This window comes from Anomaloglossus baeobatrachus, chromosome 1 (genome assembly GCF_048569485.1).
Source record: "Anomaloglossus baeobatrachus isolate aAnoBae1 chromosome 1, aAnoBae1.hap1, whole genome shotgun sequence".
Lineage (NCBI taxonomy): Eukaryota > Metazoa > Chordata > Amphibia > Anura > Aromobatidae > Anomaloglossus > Anomaloglossus baeobatrachus.
Genome location: NC_134353.1, coordinates 623,824,166 through 623,852,061, shown reverse-complemented (window position 1 = coordinate 623,852,061; position 27,896 = coordinate 623,824,166). Strand labels below are relative to the sequence as shown.

Here is a 27,896-nt window from a genome sequence, read left to right as displayed (position 1 = left end):
CCCTCACAAGGCCCCAGACCATGAAAAATGATAGTGTTCTGGGTCTCGGAAAATGGTAACACAAGCAAAAATATTTTTTGCAATTTTCTGAAATTTTTTAGACCATTTAAATAAAAATAACGTATATATGTGATTGTACTGACCTGGGGAATTATATTAGAGGTCAGTTTTATCGTATATTGAACATGGTAAATAAAAAACCCAAGAAAAATTGTGAAAGTGCTCTTTTTTTTTGCAATTTCAATGGACTTGGGATTTTTTTTCCGCTTTCCAGTGCATCACATGATAAAATTAATGGCGTCATTCAAAAGTACAACTCGTCCTGCAAAAAAGAAGCTCTCATATGACTATGTGGATGTAAAAAGTTATGGCTTTTGGAAGAAGGGAGGAAAAAACGAAAATGGATAAACAAAAAAATTGCCCTGTCATAAAGGGGTTAACCCATGCCCACTATCCGGCGTATATGTACAGGAAGTGTAGTCCCTCAAACATCTACGGTGCGATGATTTTGCAGTGTCACAAGCAGAGCTGACAAAATCATCAGCGGGTGTCAGCTATATATCGGAGCAGAAAGACCCTGCTGCAGCGGCTGCCAATCATGGTGGTTAAACCCAACAGATGCCACTGTCAGAAGTAACAACAGCATCTAGATACTTGTCTGAGGGAGGGGGCTTCCTCTTTATCCCCATCGGCACCCTGCCATTGATGTTGCCATGATGACCCAGGCTTAGGCCTCTTTCATACCTCCGTGCAAAACACGAACATTTTAGGTATGTGTGTCCGTGTTCGGTCACAGGAGCATGTCAGAGATATTCGAAATGCTGCTCAAACCCTTGAACCAGAAAAACTTAAAACCATCCCCAAACATTTTTTCTTCCACCACTCTAATAATCCTCGAGGCCTGTGCATACGTGGAATTGATCACGTTTATATGGGCATCAGGGGAGGTGACATGACAAAGAGACTCCTACAAAAAGAGACTAGGTGGATGGTCACCTTGGACACAGTCACCCCTATGGGCCTGAATGAGGCGATTAGTTTCAAATCCTTTCTGTAATATGTTGCGCAAATTTTCATTGGGCCCTTTTGGCCATCTTTGTATGTTTTTTAACTTGATTTTAATTTTTGTGGTTTATATTTCCAGGGATCTTTTTATCCATGTACATATTGATTGACTTGCTCCGTGCCTAGCTGTGCCTTTTCTGACCGACTGGACTTATATTGGAGTGGATTTATGCAATATGGACTCTTGAAGACGGCTATTGGAATTCCATAATTCATGTCTTATTATTATGTGCATATGTATGACACATTCTATATGTTTTTCGTATGTCGTTCTTCCCTCTGGTCTGATTAGAACATTTATCATGCCTTTTTTCTGTACTCGGATTGTCCTTCAATATCAAATTTTATCCCCCCCCCCCCCTTTCCTCTCCTTCCCCCTCCCTTTTCATTTTCCTTCCCATCCACTACCTTCTTTCCCCCCCCTCCAATAACCTTCTTTCTCTCCTTTTTCCCCCCTCTTTTCTCTTTTCCCCCGCCTCTCCCTCCTTTCCACACATTGTATACTATACACAGGGGCCTCCTTTGTCCTTGCAACACTTTTTTATTTATTTTTGCGTGCCTTTTAGGACCCCTCCATAATTTAGTGATGGCTTCCTGATTACATCTCTTGGCGTCTTTACCTTTGATCCCCCTTCGGCCCCCTTTTATCACTTATCCCGTCATATGTATTGTCCACATTAATTACCGTCCGTGCTCGATTTGGAGACGAGCGGCATTCTTTACTGTCCAGTTGCTATGGAGCTGTGTGCTCTTCTCTGTGTTGGGGGGGACTGGTTCTCTTATCCTGCCCCTTCACTTTACTCAGGTCACAGCCCCTTGCCCTTCTAACGGTTACCCCCTTCTTTCATCTTTGTAGTATTCATGTGTTTGGATTAACACACAGGTGCCCTGACCTATACCTCCAGCTATTATGCTATTATTTTTCCTATTTTATGATCGCTGGGTGGCCTTGTATTTAGATCCTTGACGCGACGCGCGCACGCGCTGTCTGCACCTTCTGTGATGGGGATTCCTGTGTATGAGCCCTGTGACGTAGTCACTCGGTCATTTGACACTCCCCTATGCCACTATTCCTTGGCCGACTATACTCAGGGCATAGACGCGACACGCGCATGCGCTGTCTGCGTCCCCCGTGGTGGGAGGGTCTTTGTGTCTGAACTCTGTGACGTATAAACGTCTGGTTGTTTCGACCCTCCCCTCCTCGCCTAATTATCTTTACCCCACGTCATTAAGGTTGGCTGTACCTAGGGCACAGACACGATGCGCGCATGCGCTGTCTGTGCCTTCTGCGGTGGGGGCTTCCGGGTGCTTCTGTGACGAATGGTGGGATGACGTTTGTCCTCCCTCTGTTCTCTCACGTTGTGCCCGGCGGCCCCTGCCCTGGAAGGCAGGGCAACATGACGCGGAGCGCGCCGATTTGCCTTTGATCCCTGTAATTCACTTTATAAACCCACATGTTATGCACTATGGCCAGCCTCCTGACGAAGCCACGCCCAGTGAAACGCGCGTCGAGGCCCCGCCCACCACCACCAGCCTGTCTGCTAAACTGCTTTAACATGTCCCAAGGTAAATTTGCCTTAAACTTTATTACATGACATGCTATTGGCATTGTTTTAGGGAAAACCTTCTATGGGTAATCTAACCCCTTGACTCATCTTGCTTTTCCTTCTTTTCTTTGTCGCTCCATTGGGAGACCCAGACAATTGGGTGTATAGCTACTGCCTCCGGAGGCCACACAAAGTATTACACTTTAAAAAGTGTAACCCCTCCCCTCTGCCTATACACCCCCCCGTGCATCACGGGCTCCTCAGTTTTATGCTTTGTGTTGAAGGAGGCACACATGCACTCATGCTCCCATTTTAGTCAGCAGCAGCTGCTGATTATATCGGATGGAAGAAAAGAGGGCCCTAACAGGGCTCCCGGCATGCTCCCTTCTCACCCCACTAAGTCGGCGGTGTTGTTAAGGTTGAGGTACCCATTGCGGGTACACAGGCCGGAGCCACATGCCGTTTTCCTTCCCCATCCCTTAGGGGCTCTGGGAGAAGTGGGATCCTATCCGGTCATCCAGGCACTGGGACCGGGCTCCCTCCGCAGCCCCTGTGGGATTCTGACGGACAGGAGACTGGGTATCATCAGGGACAGGGCCCTGCATCTACAGGTACTCTGTGTCCCCTTGGGGACGGTGCATGAAGCACCTTGACCTCAGACGCTGCAGCGACTGCGGTGTTGGTATGAGACCGGGACTACCGCGCCGACCGCGCCTGCTTGCCGGCCGCGGTTTTAACTTTAGTCCCCGGCTTTTGCGGCCTAGTGCCTTAAACTTCCGCCCCCGGGCCTGCCAGTCAGGGGGAAGGGCAGGACGGTCGGTCTGACGCCGACAGTGAGGGCGGGAGCACACTTGGCTGTCCTCCGCCCCCTCACTAATCACTCTAGGGCACCAGATTCCCGCACAGGTACTCTGTGTCCCCTTGGGGACGGTGCATGAAGCACCTTGGCCTCAGACGCTGCAGCGACTGCGGTGTTGGTATGAGCCGGGACTACCGCGCCGACCGCGCCTGCTTGCCGGCCGCGGTTTTAACTTTAGTCCCCGGCTTTTGCGGCCTAGTGCCTTAAACTCCCGCCCCCGGGCCTGCCAGTCAGGGGGAAGGGCGGGACGGTCGGTCTGACGCCGACAGTGAGGGCTGGAGCACACTTGGCTGTCCTCCGCCCCCCTCACTATTCACTCTGGGGCACCAGATTCCCGCACTTTTGTGGTTACGCCCACGGCTCCCTCCTCCCCTGTGAACACCGACAGCCATGTTTTAAGCACATTCTGCCGGCTGAGGACTTCTGGCACCTCTGGGAGACCAGAGGCAGAGAATCTGGTGGCCACACAGGTGGCTTCTTCCCACCGGTGCTGGGCCCCCTAGAGTGCTGAACTGTATATATATATATATATATTATATTTGTATACATTTTCTCGGTTCTGCTGTACTGTTAGCTTGTGGCTATATATCCCTCAGTGATCACTCTCCTGGGAGACTACAACATGTCGTTCACAAGGAGCAAGGGTGCCAAGACACAGGGTTATTTTGCAACCTGTACCTCTTGGGCGGCTATGCTACCTGCAGGTTCCACCTACCCTCACAGCCGGAGCCTAAGGCACTGGGGGGGACCCTCGGCCCTGGTAGAACCGCCGGCTACCCCTGTACAGGTGGCAGGGACAGAGTTGAGAAACTCTCTGAGTCACTTTCACAATCCATGGCTCAGTCTATGGACAAATGGTCTGCTAAGATACTAGAAGCTTTGCAGTCCAGACCGGCCCTTACTCAGGCCCCGGGCACTGCGGGATCGCCCCCAGGGCCCTCTAGGTCTGCGACGAAGCGTGCTCCTGGGGTGGCCTCTAGTTATTACGTGGAGGACTCCGGCACGGACCGCAGTCCCAGACCGGCTAAGCGGGCTCGCTTAGAATCTTCCCCGACTTCTTCACGCTGCTCGGGGTCTTAGCTTGAGGACTCTCTAGAGGATGAGGCGGACGTAGCAGCCCAGGACTCTGACCCTGATGTTGCTCTCAATCTTGATACACCTGAAGGGGACGCCATAGTAAATGACCTTATAGCGTCCATCAACCAGGTGCTAGATCTATCTCCCCCGCCTCTACCTGCGGAGGAGTCGGCTTCACAGCAGGAGAAGCACCAATTTAGGTTTCCCAAACGTACACGGAGTGCCTTCTTCGATCACTCTAACTTCAGAGATGCTGTCCAGAAGCACAGGGCTTTCCTGGACAAGCGCTTTACTAAACGCCTTAATGACACACGTTATCCCTTCCCCCCTAACGTAGTTAAGGGTTGGGCTCAATGTCCTAAGGTGGATCCTCCAGTCTCTAGACTGGCGGCTAGATCCGTGGTAGCAGTGGCTGACGGTTCATCGCTCAAGGATGCCACGGACAGGCAGATAGAGCTCCTAATGAAATCCATCTATGAAGCCACAGGCGCGTCCTTTGCCCCAGCCTTTGCAGCAGTGTGGGCACTCCAGGCTATCTCAGCTTGTCTATCTGAGATTAATGCGGTCACCCGTACCTCTGCTCCGCAAGTAGCGTCTTTGACTTCTCAGGCGTCGGTATTTTCATCCTACGCCATGAATGCTGTCCTGGACTCGGCTAGCCGTACAGCGGTAGCATCCGCCAATTCGGTGGCCGTCCACAGGGCCATGTGGCTACGCGAATGGAAGGCAGACTCTGCTTCCAAGAAGTTCTTGACCGGTCTGCCTTTTTCTGGCGACCGACTGTTTGGCGAGCAATTGGATGAAATTATTAAGCAATCCAAGGGAAAGGACTCGTCCTTACCCCAGCCCAAACCAAAGAGGCCTCAGCAACGAAAAATTCAAGCGAGGTTTCGGTCCTTTCGGCTTTCAGCCAGATCCCAATCCTCCTCGTCCAACAGGTCACAGAAGAGCCAGAGAAACTCTTCTGCATGGCGGTCTAAGTCACGTCCTACAAAGACCTCCGGAGGCACCGTCTCCAAGGCGGCCTCCTCATGACTTTCGGCCTCCCCAAACCGCATCCTCGGTCGGTGGCAGGCTCTCCCGCTTTTGCGACGCCTGGTGGCCACATGTCCAAAACCGATGGGCTCTCAGGGCCACGCGGTGATCCCGTACTTAGATGATCTTCTAGTCAAGGCACCCTCCCGGGTGGCATGTCAATACAGTCTGACCGTTGCTCTGGAAACTCTCCAGAGGTTCGTGTGGATCATCAGTTTCCCAAAGTCAAAATTGACTCCGACCCAATCACTGACTTACCTCGGGATGGAGTTTCATACTCTCTCAGCGATAGTCAAGCTACCGCTGGACAAACAGCGTTCGCTGCAAACAGGGGTGCAATCTCTCCTTCGGGCCCAGTCACACCCCTTGAGGCGCCTCATGCACTTCCTGGGGAAGATGGTGGCAGCAATGGAGGCAGTTCCCTTTGCGCAGTTTAATCTGCGCCCACTCCAATGGGACATTCTCCGCAAATGGGACAAGAGGTCGACGTCCTTAGACAGGAACGTCTCTCTTTCTCTGGCAACCAAGACGTCACTTCAGTGGTGGCTTCTTCCCACTTCTCTGTCGAAGGGAAAATCTTTCCTGCCCCCATCCTGGGCTGTGGTCACGACGGACGCGAGTCTGTCAGGGTGGAGAGCGGTTTTTCTCCACCACAAGACTCAGGGAACCTGGACTCCGACAGAGTCCTCCCTTCAGATCAATGTTCTGGAGATAAGGGCAGTGTATCTAGCCCTAAAGCCTTTCCATCGGTGACTGGAGGGCAGGCAGATCCGCATACAGTCGGACAACGCCACGGCGATCGCGTACATCAACCACCAGAGCGGCACTCGCAGTCGTCAAGCCTTCCAAGAAGTTCGGCGGATTCTGCTGTGGGCGGAGGCCGCAGCCTCCACCATCTCCGCGGTTCACATCCCGGGCGTAGAAAACTGGGAAGCAGACTTTCTCAGTCGCCAGGGCATGGACGCAGGGGAATGGTCTCTTCACCCGGACGTGTTTCAAGAGATCTGTTGCCGCTGGGGAACGCCGGACGTCGATCTCATGGCGTCTCGGCACAACAACAAAGTCCCGGCATTCATGGCACGGTCTCAGGATCACAGAGCTCTGGCGGCGGACGCATTAGTTCAGGATGGTCGCAGTTTCGACTGCCTTATGTATTCCCTCCTCTGGCAATGCTGCCCAGAGTGTTGCGCAAGATCAGGTCCGACTGCCGCCGCGCCATCCTCGTCGCTCCAGACTGGCCGAGGAGGTCGTGGTTCCCGGATCTGTGGCACCTCACGGTGGGTCAACCGTGGGCGCTCCCAGACCGACCAGACTTGCTGTCTCAAGGGCCATTTTTCCATCTGAATTCTGCGGCCCTCAACCTGACTGTGTGGCCATTGAGTCCTGGCTCATAGCGTCCTCAGGGTTATTTCAAGAGGTCATTGCCACTATGAGACAAGCCAGGAAACCAACGTCAGCCAAGATCTATCACAGGGCTTGGAGGATCTTCTTAGCCTGGTGCTCTGATAAGGGGTTTACCCACTGGCCGTTTGCCTTACCCATTGCCACATAGTCCCACCTTACAAGCGGCCGCTGGAACCCTGGTATCTCAACAGGGTTCTACGGGCTCTTCAGAAACCACCTTTTGAGCCGCTGCGGGATGTCTCTCTATCACGTCTTTCGCAGAAGGTGGCATTTCTAGTGGCAGTTACATCACTCCGACGAGTGTCAGAGCTTGCAGCGCTGTCATGCAAAGCCACCTTCCTGGTGTTTCACCAGGATAAGGTGGTGCTGCGTCCGGTCCCGGACTTTCTCCCTAAGGTGGTGTCCCCTTTTCATCTCAATTAGGATATCTCCTTACCTTCATTTTGCACTCATCCAATTCACCAATGTGAAAAGGATTTGCATTTGTTAGATCTAGTGAGAACACTCCGGATCTACGTGTCTCGCACGGCGCCACTGCGCCGTTCTGATGCGCTCTTTGTCCTTGTCGCTGGCCAGCGTAAGGGGTTGCACCAAGTCAACCTTGGCTCGGTGGATCAAGGAACCGATTCTTGAAGCCTACCGTTCTCCTGGGCTTCCGATTCCTTCAGGGCTAAAAGCCCATTCTACCAGAGCCGTAGGTGCATCCTGGGCATTGCGGCACCAGGCTACGGCTCAGCAGGTGTGTCAGGCGGCTACCTGTTCGAGTCTGCACACTTTCACGAAACACTATCAGGTGCATGCCTATGCTTCGGCAGATGCCAGCCTATTTAGGCGAGTCCTTCAGGCGGCGGTTGCCCACCTGTAAGAGGGGGCCGTTTTCGGCTCTTTTTATCGAGGTATTCTTTTACCCACCCAGGGACTGCTTTTGGACGTCCCAATTGTCTGGGTCTCCCAATGGAGCGACAAAGAAGAAGGGAATTTTGTTTACTTACCGTAAATTCCTTTTCTTCTAGCTCCTATTGGGAGACCCAGCACCCGCCCCTGTTCCCTTCGGGCTGTTTATTCTTTTGTGTTCACATGTTGTTCATGTTGAATTGTTCTTTTGGTTCATGGTTCAGTTCTCCGAACATCCTTCGGATTGAATTTACCTTAGACCAATTTATAAGTTTCCTCCTTCCTGCTTTTGCACCAAAACTGAGGAGCCCGTGATGCACGGGGGGGTGTATAGGCAGAGGGGAGGGGTTACACTTTTTAAAGTGTAATACTTTGTGTGGCCTCCGGAGGCAGTAGCTATACACCCAATTGTCTGGGTCTCCCAATAGGAGCTAGAAGAAAAGGAATTTACGGTAAGTAAACAAAATTCCCTTCTTCTCCTGGCTATTTCCTGTGTGTTAACCTGACCCACGTGTTTAAAAACCAAGATTCCTTCAAATTCCTCCGTTTTACCTGCTTTTTCTGTGCAGAAAACATGCGTTTTGAACTTACAAAACGCATGCTTTTCTAACATTAAATTAATGATTTCATATGTCCCTTTACACACACACATAATCCGACAATTAAATTAAAGAAAATGTTAAATTTACTGTATTGCTATTTTTCTAATAAATACTATATTACCGCTATAATTCCATTATATATTTCTATTTTCTTTTTAATTTCTGCACTTATGTATTTAATCTTTCTTTTTATCTTTTTTCAATATATTTGAATGTTTAACCTTTATTTAGCAGTGTCTTGATTTACAAAACGCATTTGTCAAAACGCAGGTGGAAAAGCAGGTAAAAAGCGCTGAAAACGCATAAAAACCGCGGTAAATACGCATGCGTTTTCAGCGCTAAATTTCTGAAAAAGGCAACTTTGGTCAAATCAGTTAAGCACAAAACGTGCGTTTAGAACTGCAAGTAGGAGAACGCAAAGTGCGGTCGCAGCCTTAGACTAATAGAAGTTGATATCCTGTACTGTGACTGAGTGAAAGTAAACAAAAAAAAACTAATAAAATTTAGAAAAATAGGAGAAAATACAAAAAATAGTAGACAAATGTTTTTCAACTAAAAATGCTGTTTTTTCTGTAAAAAAAGTATACGTAATTGGTATTGCCGCATCCAAAATGATCCAATCTATAAAACTGCTTTATTATTTAATCCATATAGTGAACATCAAGAAAGAAAACATGACAAAATAAAGCTTTTTTTTCTTCGTACTAACACAAAAAATGGAATAAAAGTATTCAAAAAGTCTTCTATGAATAAAAGCGACATAAATAAAACGTTTTCTTTTTTTTAAAGCCCTAATACAGATGTCGACAAAAAAATAAAACAGTGACAGCTGCTATAAGGCCTAAGCCACATGGCGAGAAAATCGGTGCGAGTGAAGTGCGATAAAACATCGCATTCCACTCGGACCAATATTAGCCTGTGTGTCAGCACACATGAGCGATTATATTCTCAGCCCTAAACCGAGAAAACAATCGCAGCATGCTGTGACTGTAATGCGATACTCTTTTCTCTCGTCCCATTCACTTGAAATGACCGGTGTACCGTGGGTGCAGGGCGAGAATCGCAATAGCCGGCAACGGAGGAGAGTGGGAGAGAAATCCCTCCCCTCCTCCATGCCGGCCCGCCCCCCGCAGATCAGGTCCGCTCGCACAGTCGGACCTCAGTCGCAGGGATACTAGCATGACACTCGGCTCTGCTGTGCTGCCAGCGCGAGCCCAGTGTCATGCGAGGATCGCACTACAGCCCAGTGTGGCCCCAGCCTAAGAATATGACTATGCTAAAACAAATAATTGTTTGTAAAGAGATTGTAATGTGCCGAAAACCATATATTAGGCCCTGTGCGCACACTGTAATATATCCAAATATCGAAATAAAAAAGCAGTCAAAAACTGATATATCATCTAAAATGGTAGCAATAAAACCTTCAAAAAAACACTGATCAAAGGAGAATTAACAGTCATAGTTCTCAGAATATGGTGATCCAAAAATAAATACATTTTTGTACAAAATTGTTTTTAGTCTGCAAAAATAGCCAAATAAAAATTCTATGAAACCCTGGCATAGCTGTAATTGTTGACGAATAGTCGTCTTATAACGATTCAGCAGCATAAAATGGTTTACAGAAAGTTAAAGGTTTTTTTCCGGCCTTGGGGAAGAAGTCTGCAGTCGCTCTATCTGACTGTGAATCCACCGTATGTGCCTGCGCTGGGAACGGGTGGGTCCGTGGGTGGAAATATGCAATTTACATACATGCTGTCATATCAAGACCAGACACGTCTAGTTGGAATGTTGCCGTATGTATGTAAATCACATGCTTGTGGTCACATGACCACCCGCTCTCCAAGATTCCTGATAGCACACACTTCATAGGTCTGCAGACATAGTGTGCCCCAAGCCTGGAGAATCCCCTTAAAGATTATTCCTGTATTGCCATTTTTTTTTTTTCTGTTTCCCATAAATCTTCATAAAATAAAAAAAAAAAAAAATAGCACCAATAAAAAGCAACTCATTCTACAAAAATTAAGGCCCTATTCAGATCTGTCATCTTTCAAGGGAAAAATAGAGGTTTACCACATTACTAGTTGCTCACAGACACTGGAAAAGCAACATCCCCCAAAACAAATTCGAAATGGCCCGTGGTGAGCCTTTACAGCGCGCCCAAATCACAGGCGAGAATCACACTTGCTAGTGCCTCGCGTGTAACGCGCGCGAGTCTCTCATAGTAGAACCCGGCTTGGCCGCACACTATGCATACAGGAGCGTCTGAGCTGCATAGAGATACATGCAACCGACCCGCTCCTGTCAAAGGGAGTGTGCGGCCAAGCCGGGTTCTGCCAAGAGAGACACACGCGAGGCACTAGCAAGTGTGATTCTAGCCTTAACGTCGATACGTATGGAATTAGGGTTTTCTGGGTCTAATCATTAATGACTAATCAACTTGATAGTGATCAACACTAGATCCATGCAAGACACATCCATCGATCAACTGAATTCTACTCCAGCCGCCACGTATGAGTACTGCACGTCATCTCCCATTGAAGTGAGTGTACTGCAGTGCTCAGCAGCAACCACCAAGCAATGTTCAGGCTACTGTGAACAGCCCATACATCACCTAGGTCAGGCCGCTGCCAGAGCAGTTTCAACTGATCGTTGGAGTGTCAGACCCCCACCATTCTCACGTGAGATCAGTCCTGGAGAGCCCACTTAATTTATGGGGAATGTGTCTCCAGAAACATAAGCTGGGCAGAATGCATTCAGCACTAAGGCTATGTGGGCACATTATAGTTTTGTTTCTTCAGCAAAAAACGCACCTTCTGGCAGAAAAATGCACTCTGGTGGAAAAAACGCATCAAAAAACACATGCGTTTTTTCACTATATTCAATGGAAAAACTAAGGGAAAAAACGTAAAAAGAAGTGACATGCTGCTTCTTTTTTCTATGCCCAAAACTGCAGGAAAAAATGAAGCAACGTGGGCATAGCACTTCAGAATTCTCATAGACTTTGCTGTGGAAGAAAATGCATGCAGTTTAGGGCCACAAACTGCACCAACACTGCACCCAAAAATGCAGCAAAAACTATAGTGGGCGCACAGGGCCTAAAGGACACTTATGTAATTATCACGCTACAACATCCACTGCTCTCTAATTCTGGAAAACACCATTTACTTTACTTGAGTCCCCAGCACAATCTATGAAGATTGTGCAAAGTCCATCCTCACGTTGCATTTTAGAACGCAGCCTTTCGGCTGCTGAAATATTTTGCTGCGTTCTAAAAAGCAACATGTCACTTCTTTTGTGCGTTTTAGATGTTTTTCCCACTCTGTCTATGGCAGAGCAAGCATCTAGAAGCATTAATTCCGCATGCACAATGCTTTCAAAACGCAGCTTTTCGGCTGTGTTTTGAAACGCACATGCAGTGACAAAACGCTGCGGAATATTTGGCACGGCAGAACGCAACGTGCGCACATAGCCTTAATCTATGCACCTATCCTACAGCACTGTATATGTGGGAACCTGTTACCGACACACTAGAATGTCGCTACTAACACAGTGGCTCAGTGGTTAGCACTGCAGTCTTGTGTTCAAATCCCACCAAGGACATCTTCAACTTCAAGTAGTCTGTAGGTTCTCCCTGTGTTGGTATGGGTTTCCTCCCACACTGCAAAGACATACTGATAGGGAGTGTAGATTGTGATCACATCTGTAAAGTGCTGTGGAATTAATTGCGCTATATAAGTAAGTAAAATAAATAAATATTAGAGACCAGATATAGCCAAGTGTATTCTTCCGGCCGGTATGTGCTTGCATGCTGTTAAATTAGATAGGAAAGCACAGCAGACTGCACTATCCTATACAGAGGGAACTTGCAAAGAAACATATGTCATCTGGTATGGCTTTTTTTTCTTTTAGGCCCTGTGTGCACGCTGTGGATTTGCTGCGGATTTGCTGCAGAAAAAGTGTCTAACATTGCTGCAGTCAATGTGTTTTAAAAAAAATGCTGTGCGCACACTGCATTTTTTTATACCTTTTAGCAGGATTAATTAGGACACCTGCTGAAGAACTGCGTTGATACTTTTGCCCAAATATAGTTTCATTGAAGTTGATGTTGGCTGGAAATGCCGCTGCTTGATCATAAGATTTCCCGAGAGGAGTTTGCCTGGCGCTAGCATATATTGATTCTTCTCCAATAATTTTTGTTGGAACAGTGTTTTTAAGGGCGCATTTATTAAGCAACCAGCACTCAATGAAGGACGGGTGCTCACACCATGAATTATATAATTTTCCTTTCTGGGGTCATTGGCTTTGCCATAAGATATGGTTCGCACACCAGGATTGGGGCGTCTTGAATTAAGAAACTTCTGCACTACAGGTGGAGTGGTACGGTAGACCTGGTATTAATTTCAGCCAGACAGCTTGAAGCCCTCTCTCCAGTAGGGAACAGCTTTCCAGCCTCATCTCTAGTGGTCTATGATAGACTGACTGCTATAAGTCAGGGTTCCCAAACTCCAGTCCTCTGCAGAAAAAAGTGTCTAACATTGCTGCAGTCAATGGGTTTTAAAAAAATGCTGTGCACACACTGCATTTTTTTATACCTGCGGATTTACCCGCGGAATTTCCGCTGCGGAATTAATGAGCATGTCACTTTTTTTTCCGCAGGTACCTGCGGTTTTTGCCATAGATAATGGTAAAAATCCACAGGGACCAACCTGCGGAAAATCCGCGGCAAAACCACATGCGGATTTCGCCGCGATTTTCGTGCAGTTTTTTAACCGCGGGTGCGGGATTCTTTAAGAGGGTCCGTCTTTTTCTTAAGAAAAAGATACTTTCTAGTGCGCACATGGCCTTACAGTGGACACTTATGCTGATAAGATTCCACAATCTCCATCCGGATTGTGTACATTGTGTGGTCTATTGCTGCCTGTCACACCCAACAAATGAGTGTTTTGGTTATTGATCGGCGATTTCGAGCATCCCAGAGTGGCAGATAATCGAGAGTATTTCTAGAAATTCCTATTATGGGACTTTAAAGTTAGTAACAGTAGTATGTCATCATGCAGTAAATCTAACCTATGGGTTATTGCACTTCATCCTGTAAACTGCTTGTGACTTTTCGTGATGAAATTTACATTGCAGCACAGATACGTAGAGGGTACACCCCCGATGAAACCACATTCGGTGGCGTAATGCTTGGGGTGGGCAGGTGCATCCACATTATCTCTTTCACAATTCAGACCATGGTATTGTATTGCAGGCTTTCCTTGCTCTGTACATGATTGTAATATGTATTACTATGTATCTGCACTTTTTGGCTGTATATGGTTGATAGCCTGTATTGCTTACTCTTTGTTATTGAGGTATCGGGGTGTATGTACTGTGAGGTAGCAGCGTTGCTTGGGCAAAAACGTGAGGCAGTGAGGCAGCAGCGTGTTCACACCAACAGTCTATTTATTGTTGCAGCATAAATAGATCCAATTTCCCACTGTCAAAAGTCTCTTCCGGATCACAGCCGGTGCATATAGACAAATTCTTTGCATCAAAAAAAGTCTTGTTACCTTAGGACCCCGTTAACCGCAGGGATCTGTGTAAGGTTCTCCTAGGCTCACGCTCTTGGCCTGTATTCACTCCACACAGAGCCAGCCCAGCTCACACAGCATGTGTTAGCTTCACCAAGCCTGGCTCTCAACTGAGACACACCCTGCTGTGCTCTGCATGATTTAAACGAAAATGCCGGACATGAGGATTGCTACAAAACCTGGACTGGGAGGAGGGATCTGTCTCCCTGTTACCCTTTGTGCTATACTCCCAGTAATAGCTATAGCAAACTCAGAGGGTTTCCAGACACATTCTGGGGGACACATAGCGGTCTTCAAATATTACCCCTGTCACTGCCTCACAGTACCCTTTGATATATGGGGGACTCCTTTTCTTTGAGTCCTTCCCATTTTTTAATGATGTTTTAACATTCTGCATTTATTAAACTTGTTCAATTTTTGCATTCAGCAAGTATTTTGTTGTCGTCCATTTAACTTCTGGATTTCCAGTGTATTTATGGTCAAGCTGTGCCCAATTTCCCATAAATTGTGTGTCAAGGGTACACACTATACAGGGCAGGGAGAGTCTCAGCACTTCGGGTAATCCTATAGTGTTATAGATAGTAATCTACACATGGCAGATTTGTGGAAGTTGATGCCATTGGAAACCAGTTATATTCATCTGAATGGGTATTTTTACAGGGTGTGCATGGATTTCTTTAAGCACAGCACAGAGAAATGAGAAACAAATCTGCCATGTTTGAATTCACTCCTAGACTATGTTAGCGGGCAGGGTATAGGTTTACACATATATAATTTTCTGCATGCGTGAAATCCAATGACTATGCATTCACGTACTGCAGTGAAAATCCATAGTGTGAATTCAACAAATAGGATTTTACGATCTGAAGGTTTGGAAATCAGCAGCACATAATTATTCCAGCAGATTTCAGCCCTGAATCAACAAGCAATTTTTGCCAGTTTTGTGCTTAGAATGTAATTTTTTGCCGTGGCACGGTGCAGCAGAAAAAGGCTTTAAAAGCTCGCCTGTCAATGAATTTGGCACATATTATTCCAGCAGAACATCTCATGCCAGTCTTGATGAATCAAGGCCTTCACCTTTTATAAAGGCTGTTTCAGATGTCCGTGCATAGACTAGAATGTATGGACTGGCCGCGGCTCTCCCGACCAGAGCATGACAGCTTCATACAGTTGTGCTCAAAAGTTTACATACTCCTGCAGATTTTTTGGCCTTTCTTCAGAGAATATGAATGATAACACAAACATTTTTTCTCCACTCATGGTTGGGTGAAGCCATTCATTGTCAAACTACTGTGTTTTCTCTTTTTAAATCATACTGCCAAATAAAAACATCCAAATGGCCCTGATCAAAAGTTCACATACAGTTCTTAATACCATGTATTGCCCCCTCTAACATCAATGACAGTTTGAAGTTTTGTGGTAGTTGGGGGATGAGGCTCTTTATTTTTCTCAGATGGTAAAGCTGCTCATTCTTCTTGGCAAAAAGCCTCCAGTTCCTGTAAATTCTTGGGGTTTCTTGCATGAACTGCATGCTTGAGTTCTCCCCCAGAGTGGCTCAACGATATTGAGGTCAGGAGACTGAGATGGTCACTCCAGAACCTTCACTTTGTTCTGCTGTAGCCAATGACAGGTCGACTTGGCCTGGTTTTGGATCGTTGTCATGCTGGAACGTCCAAATATGTCCCATGCGCAGCTTCCGGGCGGATGAGTGCAAATTTGCCTCCAGTATTTGCTGATAACGTGCTGCATTCATCTTTCCTTCAACTTTGAACAAGTTTCCTGTGCCTTTGTAGCTCACACATCAGTGATCCACCTCCATGCTTTACAGAAGGAATGGTGTTCCTTTCATCATAGGCCTTGTTGACACCTCTTCAAATGTAACATTTATGGTTGTGGACAAAAAGTTTTAGTCTCATCACTCCAAATTATCTTGTTCCAGATGTTTGGAGGCTTGTCTTGGTGCTGTTTGGCGTATTGTAGGCGAGATACTTTGTGGCATTTGTGCAGTAATGGCTTTCTTGTGGAGACTCAACAATACAGCCCATTTTTCTTCAAGTGCCTCCTTATTGTGCATCTTGACACAGCCACACTGCTAGTTTTCAGTGAGTCCTGTATTTCAGCTGATATTAGTGGGGTTTTCTTTGCATCCTGAACAAATTTTCCTGGCAGTTGTGGCCAAAATTTTTGTTGGTCTACATGGTTGTGGCTTGGTTTTTACAGAGCCCCTGATTTTCCATTTGTTAATCAATCACAGTTTGAACACTGCTGACTGGCATTATCAATTTCTTGGATATCTTTTTGTATCACTTTCCTGGTTTTATATAGTTCAATAATATTTTCCCATAGATCTATTGACAATTCTTTTGCTTTCCCCATTACTCACAATCCAGAACCGACAGTGGCTGGATGAAAGATGCAAGAGTCTGTCTGGATCCCAGAAATTCACTCAGCTTTTATGCACACACTGGTTACAAGCAAACAGGCCACAGGCGAGGATGTTACCTTTATTAGCCATTCAAACCTGTGTGTCAACTTCTGTGCATGATATGCCAAAATCACCAGGGTATGTGAACTCTTGATCAGGGTAATTTGGATGTTTTTGGTTGTCATTATGATTTAAAACGAGAAAACACAATAGTTTAACAATAAATGGCTTCACCCGACCACTAACCATGAGTGGGGGAAAATATATATATATATATATATATATATATATATATATATATATATATATATATATATATATATATATATATATATATATATATATATATATATATATATATATATATATATATATATATATATATATATATATATATATATATATATATATATATATATATATATATATATATATATATATATATATATATATTCTCTGAAGAAAAAAAAAAAAAAAAAGCCAGGAAAGCAAAAATTCTGTCAGGGTATGTAAACTTTTAAGCACAACTGTATATTTCTGAGGCTATCACGCTCTGGTCAGGAGACCCCAGGCCAGTCTGTTGAATTGGCTTCTGTGCACAGAGTGGCCATGGGTCTCATGCCAAGTGTGACAGCCATGACCTGACCATACATTCTGGTCTGTGCACGAACGTCTGAAAAGAGACCTAATACATAGGTCAAAATTAACCATAGTTCCAGAATGAAATTGAAATTGATAGCTGTTTTTTTTTTCCTGCTGTGAGACGTCCCGTAGGAAAAACACTTAAAAATATTTTGAAGGGAAAAATCACTACCAAGGTCCCTTATTTTGAATTACTGTGTCAATCTAGATAAATAAGGAATCTTGACTACAAAGTTTTTAGCCACTAAAATGGGGCGTTCAGATTTATTGAGATGTAGCACAAAGATCATACATTCAAATTCACTTAGTATTTAATGATAAAAAGGCCATAGGACGTGTAGTATCTTCTACATCCGTTGTTAGGCCAGCCCTTATTTCTATGATTCAACAACAACGCTTTTACGCATTGGGAAAGCTTTAACAGTCACACTATAACCTTTTAAAATGGCTTGAGGAGCTTCCATTTGGGTTCAACATAGGATGTGTGTGGGTGCCATTATAAAGCAAGTGGTAATTCTTATAAACTAGAGTGAAGTCTACATAAAACAAAAACACATAACTGAAAAGTAAAACAAGTCTAGAGTTCTAAACAAACATTGCCCCAAATCTAAGATCACACTTGAAGATAAGAACACAAACTTTATTAGACAGTGGTGTAAGGACAGTTCACACAGATGTGACAAAAAACAAAAGAAAGGCAATAGTAGCAGCTCCACCATGTAGACATTAACTGAGCTCTCGTGCTGTTAAGAATACAGCTCTTGCACAGCTGTGGTTGCGATGGTCAAAGTCATTGTATTCATTGAATACTACAATATATACAGATTGTCCCAAAAGGTAGAAGTGAAGGGCAGTTCATTTCTGTTGGTCTTTTGGAAGTGGCCTTCTGAAAAGCAGTATGTGAGGCTCTGCCAAGAAGAAAGAGTAGAGGTTAGCACTGACATAACAGAGTCAGTATAATCATTGCCTTGTCATTAGTCAACACTTTTGTCTAGGTTACACAGCATAGCGAAAACTTTAGAAACTACATCTGGATACACAACAATGTGCTATGCGAAGTTGTATTAAGAAGAACACACCCTGGACCAAACCCAACCAAGTAATAGGAATAGTGTTTACTACGTTTAGTGACTTAACCTCTTCACCATCCAGCCCTGCGATTTACTGTTTTGTTTTTTTCCCTCCCTTTCTTCCAAGAGCTATAATGGTTTTATTTTTTCCATCAATATAGCCATTGCAGAACGACTTGTACTTTTAAATGAAACTATAATTCAAAGTCCGGCAAAATTGCAAAAAAATGCAATTCCACAATTGTTTTTTAACTTACCAGTTTTACCAATAAATGTTAAAAACTGAGCTGGCAATATGATTCCCCAGGTTAGTACAAGTTTGTAGATACCAAACTTTTTTTTTTTTAAATTTAACTAGTGGGGGAAAAAAAATTGAGAAAAAATTTGCACTTTTCTTACCATTTTTCGAGACCCGTAATGTTCTCACTTTTTGGATCTGGGGCTGTGTGATGACTTATTTTGCGCTCAGAGCTGACGTTTTTAATTCCACCATTTTGATGTTTTGATTACCTTTTATTGCAATGTTGTGTAAGTACAGATAGACTGTTAGTGTTCTCAGCAGTGCATAGAGTCGGTGGTTGTAACCACGTACTTATGTAAGGCTGAGCTAGCTGTCAGTCAGGGCAGGTGGCATGGTTACAGGCAGCTGCTGCTCACTATGCACAGGATTACAGACACCTCACTGGTCAGATCTATGACTGAAAACCCAAGGCTACCAGAGGAATAAAAGTTTATTTCCTCCCAGAAACAGGGCTCAGCACAGCGGCTGCATGGTGTCAGAGCGCTAAAGTAACCCCATACCTGCAGATTAAGGGTTTTTTTTTTTTTTTTTTAAACATGATAGGTTCCCTTTAGGCCTCCGGCACACTCCCGTGAAAATCGCGCACGTGCCGAGAGACACGTATTTCCCCTGCGCGTTGCGTGCAAGTAAGTACGTGTCTCTGGTACGTGCGAGACACGTGTGTTCTCCGCAAGCTATCCGTGATAACATACGGAGAACAGGTTATTTACATATTCACGTGGTCCGCGCTGCTGTCCGTGGTGCTGATCTTCGGTCTCCAGCCCTCCCGTCTCCCCGCTGCTGCTGCTTCCGGCCGCAGTGAAGTGAATATTAAATGAGAATAATGAGCGGCGGTCGGCAGCAGCGGCAGAGACAGGAGGGCTGGAGAAGGTGAGTTAAGGCTTTTTTTTTTTTTTCTCTGACATGTGTGTTTTCTCCGGCGAGTGTCACACGGGACCGCATCCACACTACACCCGTGTGGTACAGGTGCGGGCCGTGTGACACCAGTGCTGCCGGAGAAAACACTGACATGTACCGGCGGCACGGATGTGTGTCGCAGGCCTTAAAGGGTTTTGACAAGAACATAGCTCTCCAGTCTTTCACCCCCTTGTTACTGTGGGGACACGAGCACTCTTCCCTGCGTGACAGTTCTGGTTCAGTAGCTTCATCATACTACAGAGCTTATGCAACTTACACATTAATAGTCAGTCAGAGCTGGTTCTAAAGTCTACACTCTGTTGCCACTAGATTTTCATATAGAGATGATAGGAGTTTGTGATATTGCAGGATTGTTAGCAAATCTGAATCTGGCAGGGAGGTGACAAGCCAAATTTTTTTTTTTCTTTTTTTTTTAAATAGAAATCCACAGGCTAGAAAGGGCCAGCTGGTGACATCTTAGAAGTTAACTCCTCAGTCTAGAATGTAGCTACTCCCCACACTCATCCGGACTTTTGTGGTCCGTCTCCTTGGTAACAAGTTGTACACTATGCAAGATAAAAGCTTGCCTGGCAAAAGATGGACAGCAGACAGGAAAAACAAGCCAAGTGCAAACTTGCTTATTGCCATGTGATAATTTCACAATATGAGAATAGCCCTTTAAATCACAGGTTTCCTAGAAAGAATATGCACACATTTGTTTTCAAAATGGATGTAGTTTTGGCAGGAAGAAAAAAAACAAAAAACAAAAAAACAGTACATCTTCTATAGTCTGTGTTGCACTCTCTGTTGCTGACCACAAAAGTTTTAGTATGGACACACTGGGAACATGCAGGCTGTACCAAGCTTCTTGCACTTTGGATTTCAATTATGTTACTTAATTCTCTGAAATAGCAATCTGTACACTGGCCAGAAGTAAACAGGACTGGAGATGACAATTTTTCGTGATTTAGAATGATTTGCGAATTTTTTTTTTTTCCCTCTCTTGCTTACCTGGTTCATGGATCATATAATGAACCCAGCCTAGGCTTTGCTGAACACCAAGTCTTCTCCACTCTTCTTCTGTCATCAGATGTGTTTTTGGCACTTGTTTTGCCAAGTCTTTTGGCAGCATGACATGCCTAGTGGAAACAGGAAAATCAGCTTTTAGGTACTGGAAAACCATTTGCAGAAACTACACATGCAGCAACCTGGCAATCAATTTCACACTAAGCCTCAATTGCTGACTGCTGTATTCTATAAATTAAGCAAAGCAGAGACCTTTAGGCCCAAGCTTCACATAGACTTATGTAGCACACCATGTAAACTATAAATTGAGATCTCAGGCCATTTTGGGCTTAGGAGTCTAGGTGAAAGGCCATACAGAGATAGCGAGTCAATCACGGATTAAGACCGCCCTGACTGCCAATCCCGGAATAAGCAGCGATTTTGGTGGATAAAATACAAGCTATACTGAATCTTTTCCTACAAATCATATAGCACTCATATCAGCTTCTCCTGATGTAAAACATTCTGCATGTTCTCTTTAAATACACATTTTTAGCCATGTTTAACCAGCTTTCCAATATACTTTTGCAATTTCAGCCCCAATGTCCTGATTTTACAGTTTACACGGTGCTAGTTCTGACAGAAAGACTGTCTCTGTGTCACAATGCAACCACTACTACAATTAAAAAGGACCACTCCAGCGTTTTTGTAATAATAATTATTACTACCCATGAATAATGAGCAAGTAAATTAATATAAACATAATGCCAACGGCAGTTTCCAGTGCTTCTCAGGTCCTCTGCTGCATGATGTGACGGAAGTTGTGACCTGTCAGCTAACGCAAGGTTTTCTGTTTGAGCAGGAAGTCACTTTATCAATGCAAGTTTTTTTTTGCAGGGCTGTGGAGTCGGTAAGCCAAACCTTCGACAGTAGATTACATATATATCTTGTGTGTGCATGTATATTATATATAATACATGCACACACAAGATATATATGTAATCTACTGTATATTACATAGTGTATTACATATTTACAATATACAGTGCCTACAAGTAGTCTTCAACCCCCTGCAGATTTAGCAGGTTTGATAAGATGCAAACAAGTTAGAGCCAGCAAACTTCAAACAAGAGCAGGATTTATTAACAGATGCATAAATCTTACAAACCAACAAGTTATGTTGCTCAGTTAAATTTTAATACATTTTCAACATAAAAGTGTGAGTCTATTATTCAACCCCTAGGTTTAATATTTTGTGGAATAACCCTTGTTTGCAATTGCAGCTAATAATCGTCTTTTATAAGACCTGATCAGGCCGGCACAGGTCTCTGGAGGTATCTTGGCCCACTCCTCCATGCAGATCTTCTCCAAGTTATCTAGGTTCTTTGGGTGTCTCATGTAGACTTTAATCTTGAGCTCCTTCCACAAGTTTTCAATTGGGTTAAGGTCAGGAGACTGACTAGGCCACTGCAACACCTTGATTTTTTCCCTCTTGAACCAGGCCTTGGTTTTCTTGGCTGTGTGCTTTGGGTCGTTGTCTTGTTGGAAGATGAAATGACGACTCATCTTAAGATCCTTGATGGAGGAGCAGAGGTTCTTGGCCAAAATCTCCAGGTAGGCCGTGCTATCCATCTTCCCATGGATGCGGACCAGATGGCCAGGCCCCTTGGCTGAGAAACAGCCCCACAGCATGATGCTGCCACCACCATGCTTGACTGTAGGGATGGTATTCTTGGGGTCTTATGCAGTGCCATCCAGTCTCCAAACGCCACGTGTGTGGTTGGCACCAAAGATCTCGATCTTGGTCTCATCAGACCAGAGAACCTTGAACCAGTCTGTCTCAGAGTCCTCCAAGTGATCATGAGCAAACTGTAGATGAGCCTTGACATGACGCTTTGAAAGGAAAGGTACCTTACGGGCTCGTCTGGAACGGAGACCATTGCGGTGGAGTACGTTACTTATGGTATTGACTGAAACCAATGTCCCCACTGCCATGAGATCTTCCCGGAGCTCCTTCCTTGTTGTCCTTGGGTTAGCCTTGACTCTTCGGACAAGCCTGGCCTCAGCACGGGTGGAAACTTTCAAAGGCTGTCCAGGCCATGGAAGGCTAACAGTAGTTCCATAAGCCTTCCACTTCCGGATGATGCTCCCAACAGTGGAGACAGGTAGGCCTAACTCCTTGGAAAGGGTTTTGTACCCCTTGCCAGCCTTGTGACCCTCCACGATCTTGTCTCTGATGGCCTTGGAATGCTCCTTTGTCTTTCCCATGTTGACCAAGTATGAGGGCTGATCACAAGTTTGGGGAGGGTCTTAGTCAGAAAATGCTGGAAAAAGATAATCCAAACATGTGAAGCTCATTGTTCTTTGTGCCTGAAATACTTCTTAATACTTTAGGGGAACCAAACAGAATTCTGGTGGTTTGAGGGGTTGAATAATAAATGACCCTCTGAATAAACTTTTCACAATTTAAAATAAAAAAAAAAAAAAAAAATAAGAAATAACATTCTTTTTTCCTGCAGTGCATTTCACACTTCTAGGCTGATCTACAGTCCAAATGTCACAATGCCAAGTTAATTCCAAATGTGTAAACCTGCTAAATCTGCAGGGGGGTGAATACTACTTGTAGGCACTGTATTACAGTTTGTGTTCTAAAGTTGTATTCCAATAAATATTTTATGTTCTATCTAAATATCTTGATTATTGTATCATAAAAATGATTAAATGTCTGATGTTCACATTGTACTACAATACATTTTTCACTTAACTATAAGCAATATGTGTGGGAGTCGTGGAGTCAGTGCAAGGGAAATTGAGGAGTCTGAGTCGAAGGTTTGGCTTACCGACTCCACAGCCCTGCAAAAAACATGCCTCCATAAAAGCAAATGGAGCCTGGAACTACTGGTTTCAATAGCAGCTGTGAGTGGTTGCTATAGGAACAAAAGACGTTGTTAGTATAAGAAGCTTATGTGTGAGGTAATAAGATGTCAGTGGGGAGACAGATAGGCAGACTGGGGCAACGCTATATTAATTAATATATATATATATATATATATATATATATATATATATATATATATATATATATATATATATATATATATATATATATATATATATATATATATATATATATATATATATATATATATATATATATATATATATATATATATATATATATATATATATATATATCCATCCATCTGGACAAAACATACGATCAGAGAACATAGAAGCTCCTTTCAGGACTAGTGCACATGTTAAAGAAAACCTGTCACCAGATTTGTCCCCTATAAGCTACCCCCAGTAGGCTCTTATATATGCAGAATTCTAGAATTCTGTATATAAGTGCCTGGACCACTCTGTATGACATACATTTCAAAGGGCACATGTGATGGCATTTTAATAAGACAAAATTAATCTGATGGCCCAATGCCCCACAAACATCCTGAGAAAGTCGCTGCAATGCTGGGGTAGCGCTGAATTCCCTTTTAAATTTAAATGGCATATCCCAAGCAATATGGCATCACTTTTAAAGATGGGATAACCCCTTCACAATGTGGACAATTTCAGTTTTTTTTTCACCCCCTCCTCCCAGAGCCATAATTTTTTTTTCCCCTTTTCTTGTCCACATAGATGGGAGGTTTTGATTTCTTTGAGGGACAAGTTGTACTTTTGAACGGCACCATTCATTTTACTACATAGTGTACTGGAAAACAGGAAACTAATTCTAAGTGCAGTGAAATTGTGAATAAAAAAAAAACAAAAAAAAAAAAACAATTCTGACTTTTTTGGGAATATTTTTTGCAGTGTACACTATGTGGTAAAAATTACTTGGCTATATGATTCTCCTCATCAGTATAATTACAGAGAGACCTGCAATGCTTACATTTTTTAGTTGATGGAGCGGTGTGATGGCTTATTTTTTGTGGGTGCCCCATGGTTACATCAGGAGCACACCAACGACTATATAAAATGATGCACCCCATGCCGGCACACTGCTAATGCCGTTGTCAGAGTGTGGCAGTGGCATTCCAGGTTGACAATCGCGATTGCTAGAGGCAGGTCCTGGATGTAATAAGTAGCATTAGGCCGGGGCCACACGGGGCACTACTGCGATGCTCGCATGACACTCGGCTCGTGCTGGCAGCACAGCAGAAGCCAAGTGTCATGCGCATGTCATTACGACTCAGGTCAGACTATGCGAGCAGATCTCAGCTGCGGGGGCGGGCCGGCTCTCAGGAGGGGCGGCCCAGCGCTGCGGAGGGGCGGGCAGGCACGGAGGAGAGGAGGGAGGGATTTATCTCCCTCTCTCCTCCGTAGCTGGTTATTGCCATTCTCAAACTGCACTCGCGTACACTGGTGTACCGTGAGTGCAGTGCGATTTTTCTCTCGCCCCATTCACTTGAATGGGTGCGAGAGAAAAAGAGTCTCGCATTACAGTTGCAGCATGCTGCGATTGTTTTCTCGATCCGATTAGGGCTGAGAAAAAATAATCGCTCATGGGTGCTGCCACACAGGCTAGAATTGGGCCGAGTGGAATGTGATGTTTTATCGCACTCCACTTGCACCGATTTTCTCGCCGTGTGGCTTAGGCCTTACCAGCAGAGAGCCCACTCCATACACCCACTTCTGATTTGCATCTTAACAGAACCAGCATTTTGCTGGCAACACAGATTTTATTACTTCAACTAATTGCTCTTATAAAGAGGAAAAAAAAAAATCCTGTTAATACACCATAAAGACAAAAGTATTGAGCTACCTAGACAGTATATCTACAGGAGCTTTCTAAAGTCATAGGAGTTGTTCCCCCTTCACAGCCGGAGCAGTTATAACTCTTCTAGGAAGGCTTTTTACAAAATTGCAGAGCGCCTGTGGTAGTTTTTGGCCATTCAGTAACAACCTTTGTGGTTCAGAAGTTGGACTTCTGATAAGACCTGGCTTAGTCAATTCTAGTTCATCCTAAGGTTATGTTCACACACTGCATCTTTTTTACGAGTGCATCTTATTCCTGTGGTCTCAGACAATGCAGCTTGTGCCCCAAAAAAAACGCATGACGTTTTGCTGCGATTTTGTTAATGCGGTTTTTAAAAGAGAAACAAAATATGATAGGATAATTGGAGTTTCAGATATGTAACAGTGCTGGAAGCGTCGTGGGACCTCGTGTGGATTACGTCGAACCTGGAGGGGTGTTTGGGGGTTAATAAAGGGGTGAAAGAGGGTGTTTTTTTTGTCTTATTTCAAATAAAGGATTTTTTGGGTGTTTATTTACTTTTACTTAGAGGTTAGCAATAGGAGGGGGGGGGTCGGTGTCTAAGACGCCTGTCATTACTAGTCTAGGACTTAGTGGCAGCTATGGGGTGCCATTAACTCCTTGTAACCCCGGATTGCCACCGCATCAGGGCAATTGGGATGAGCCGGGTAAAGTCCCGGGGCTGTCACATCTAATGGATGCGGCAATTCCAGGCAGCTTCTGGTTAATATTATTAGGATGGGGGCTCCGAAATAACGTGGGTCTCCCCCAGCCAAAATGGGAGGGGGGGGGGGGGGGAATGGGACGACTGCACGCTGGATTTTTTAAATTATTCATTGTACTGTACGATACAGACCCACCAGCGGCTGGGGGAAGCAGTGCATATTCAATGAAGGTAATGAGCAGGCCGGGAAACACCGGTAGCGAGAGCAGTGCGACAGCCGCGTATCTGAGTATGAAGCGCTTGCTTCTACCCCTTTGCGCCAGATTCTGGTCCCCATTAATTTTATGGGAACCCGCATCTAGCCAGATACCAGTAATCAATCCCCCACTGACCCCGAATCAGTGGGGAATTGGTCTGACAGTCCTCCGAAACGCAGGGACAAGACACAAAAAGAATTGACATGCTGTATCTTGGCTGCGTCTTCAATATCGCAGCCAAAAAAAAAAAGAAAAGAAAGATGCACTGTGCAGACAGCAAAATAGAAATCTCAGACTTTGCTGGAAGAATTAAACGCACACATTTAGGTGCATCTTTGTGACTTCAAAAATGCACTAAAAATGCAGTAAAAGATGCAGCGTGTGAACATAGCCTGAAGGTGATAAATTGGGTTGAGATCAGGACTCTTTGCAGCCAGTCAAGTTTTTACACTTTAAACTCACCCAACTATGCCTTTATGGACTTTGCTTTGCACACAGTCATGCTGCAACAGAAAAGGGCCTTCCCCAAACTATTTACCTTAAGATGGAAGCAGAAAATTATCCCAAATTCTTTTTGATAAAACAAAGGTTTCCCTTCTTTGGAAATAAGGGGCATAGGCCAACCCCTGAAAAACAACTCCCGAGAATTCTCCACCGGACTTTACAGTTAGAGCAATGCAGTAAAGTTCTCAAAGCAGTCACTATATCAAAATATGTCCATCGAAGTTTTGATCGCCTGTTATTGTATTTTAATGAAATGTAGTGGCGACCAAAAAACCAGTCATTCTGGAGTTTTGTTCCCCCCCCCCCCCCTCGCTATGCTGTGTGCTGATCAGGTTAATTGATTTTATATTTTGATAGATCGGTTATTTCTGAATGCAGCAATATCAAATGTATAATTTTTTAATTGTTTTATTTACAAACAGGGCAAAAATGGGGGTAATTTGAACTTTTAGGGTTTTGTTTTTTTTACATTTCTTGTTTATTGATTTTACTAGTACCCCATGGCAACTTTATGCCTGCTCTGTCCGATCGCTTCTCCTGATAGCGGTGCTTCAGCATTGCTCTGATCAGGAGAAATACTGTGTTAGGCTTTTGTGCGCACACTGCGTTTTTACCCACGGTTTTGCTACAGAAATTTCTTGAGAAATGTTTGTAACCTTTCTTTTTCGCTCCTAATTGGGAGACCCAGACAGTGGGTGTATAGCTACTGCCCTCTGGAGGCCGCACAAAGAACTACACTTAAAAGTGTAAGGCCCCTCCCCTTCTGGCTATACACCCTCCCGTAGGAGTACAGATTCCTCAGTTTTAGCTTTGTGCGCAAGGAGGTCAGACACGCACGCATAGCTCCATTGTTTTTAGTCAGCAGCAGCTGCTGACTATGTCGGATGGAAGAAAAGAGGGCCCATAAACAGGGCTCCCAGCATGCTCCCTTCTCACCCCACTGTATGTCGGAGGTGTTTGTAAGGTTGAGGTACCCATTGCGGGTACGGCGGCAGGAGCCCACATGCTGATTCCTTCCCCATCCCTTTTTACAGGGCTCTGGGTGAAGTGGGATTTACTGGTCTCCAGGCACTGAGACCGGGCTCCATCTACAGCCCCTGGAGAAGATGCTGGATGGAGCGGAGTACATCAGGGACATGGCCCTGCTTCCTCAAGGTACTCTGTGTCCCCGTGCAGGCGCTCACACCGCAGCATGCTGGGTGTTGTAGTGCGCCGGGGGACATCTGCGCTACGGCGCTTGTGCCATGGCCTCATTCAGCTTAGCTGAAGCAGGCACACTTCCAGGAATCGGTCGCGCCGGCCGCTGGGACTGCGGCGCGGCT

At 44.9% G+C, this 27,896-nt stretch overlaps 1 protein-coding gene across 1 annotated transcript in view; it reads right to left on the bottom strand.

Annotated features, from left to right (window-relative positions):
• Positions 1-17,357: 17,357 nt before the first annotated feature.
• Positions 17,358-27,896, bottom strand: part of CKS2 (CDC28 protein kinase regulatory subunit 2) — a 30,771-nt gene continuing 20,232 nt past the window's right edge. Inside the window, exons 2-3 of the mRNA XM_075340633.1 lie at positions 20,403-20,530; positions 17,358-18,031 (exon numbers count right to left, since the gene is read on the bottom strand). Coding sequence (XP_075196748.1) covers positions 17,979-18,031; positions 20,403-20,530 — 181 coding nt within the window. The 3' untranslated portion in view covers positions 17,358-17,978. The remainder of the gene's footprint in view (positions 18,032-20,402; positions 20,531-27,896) is intronic.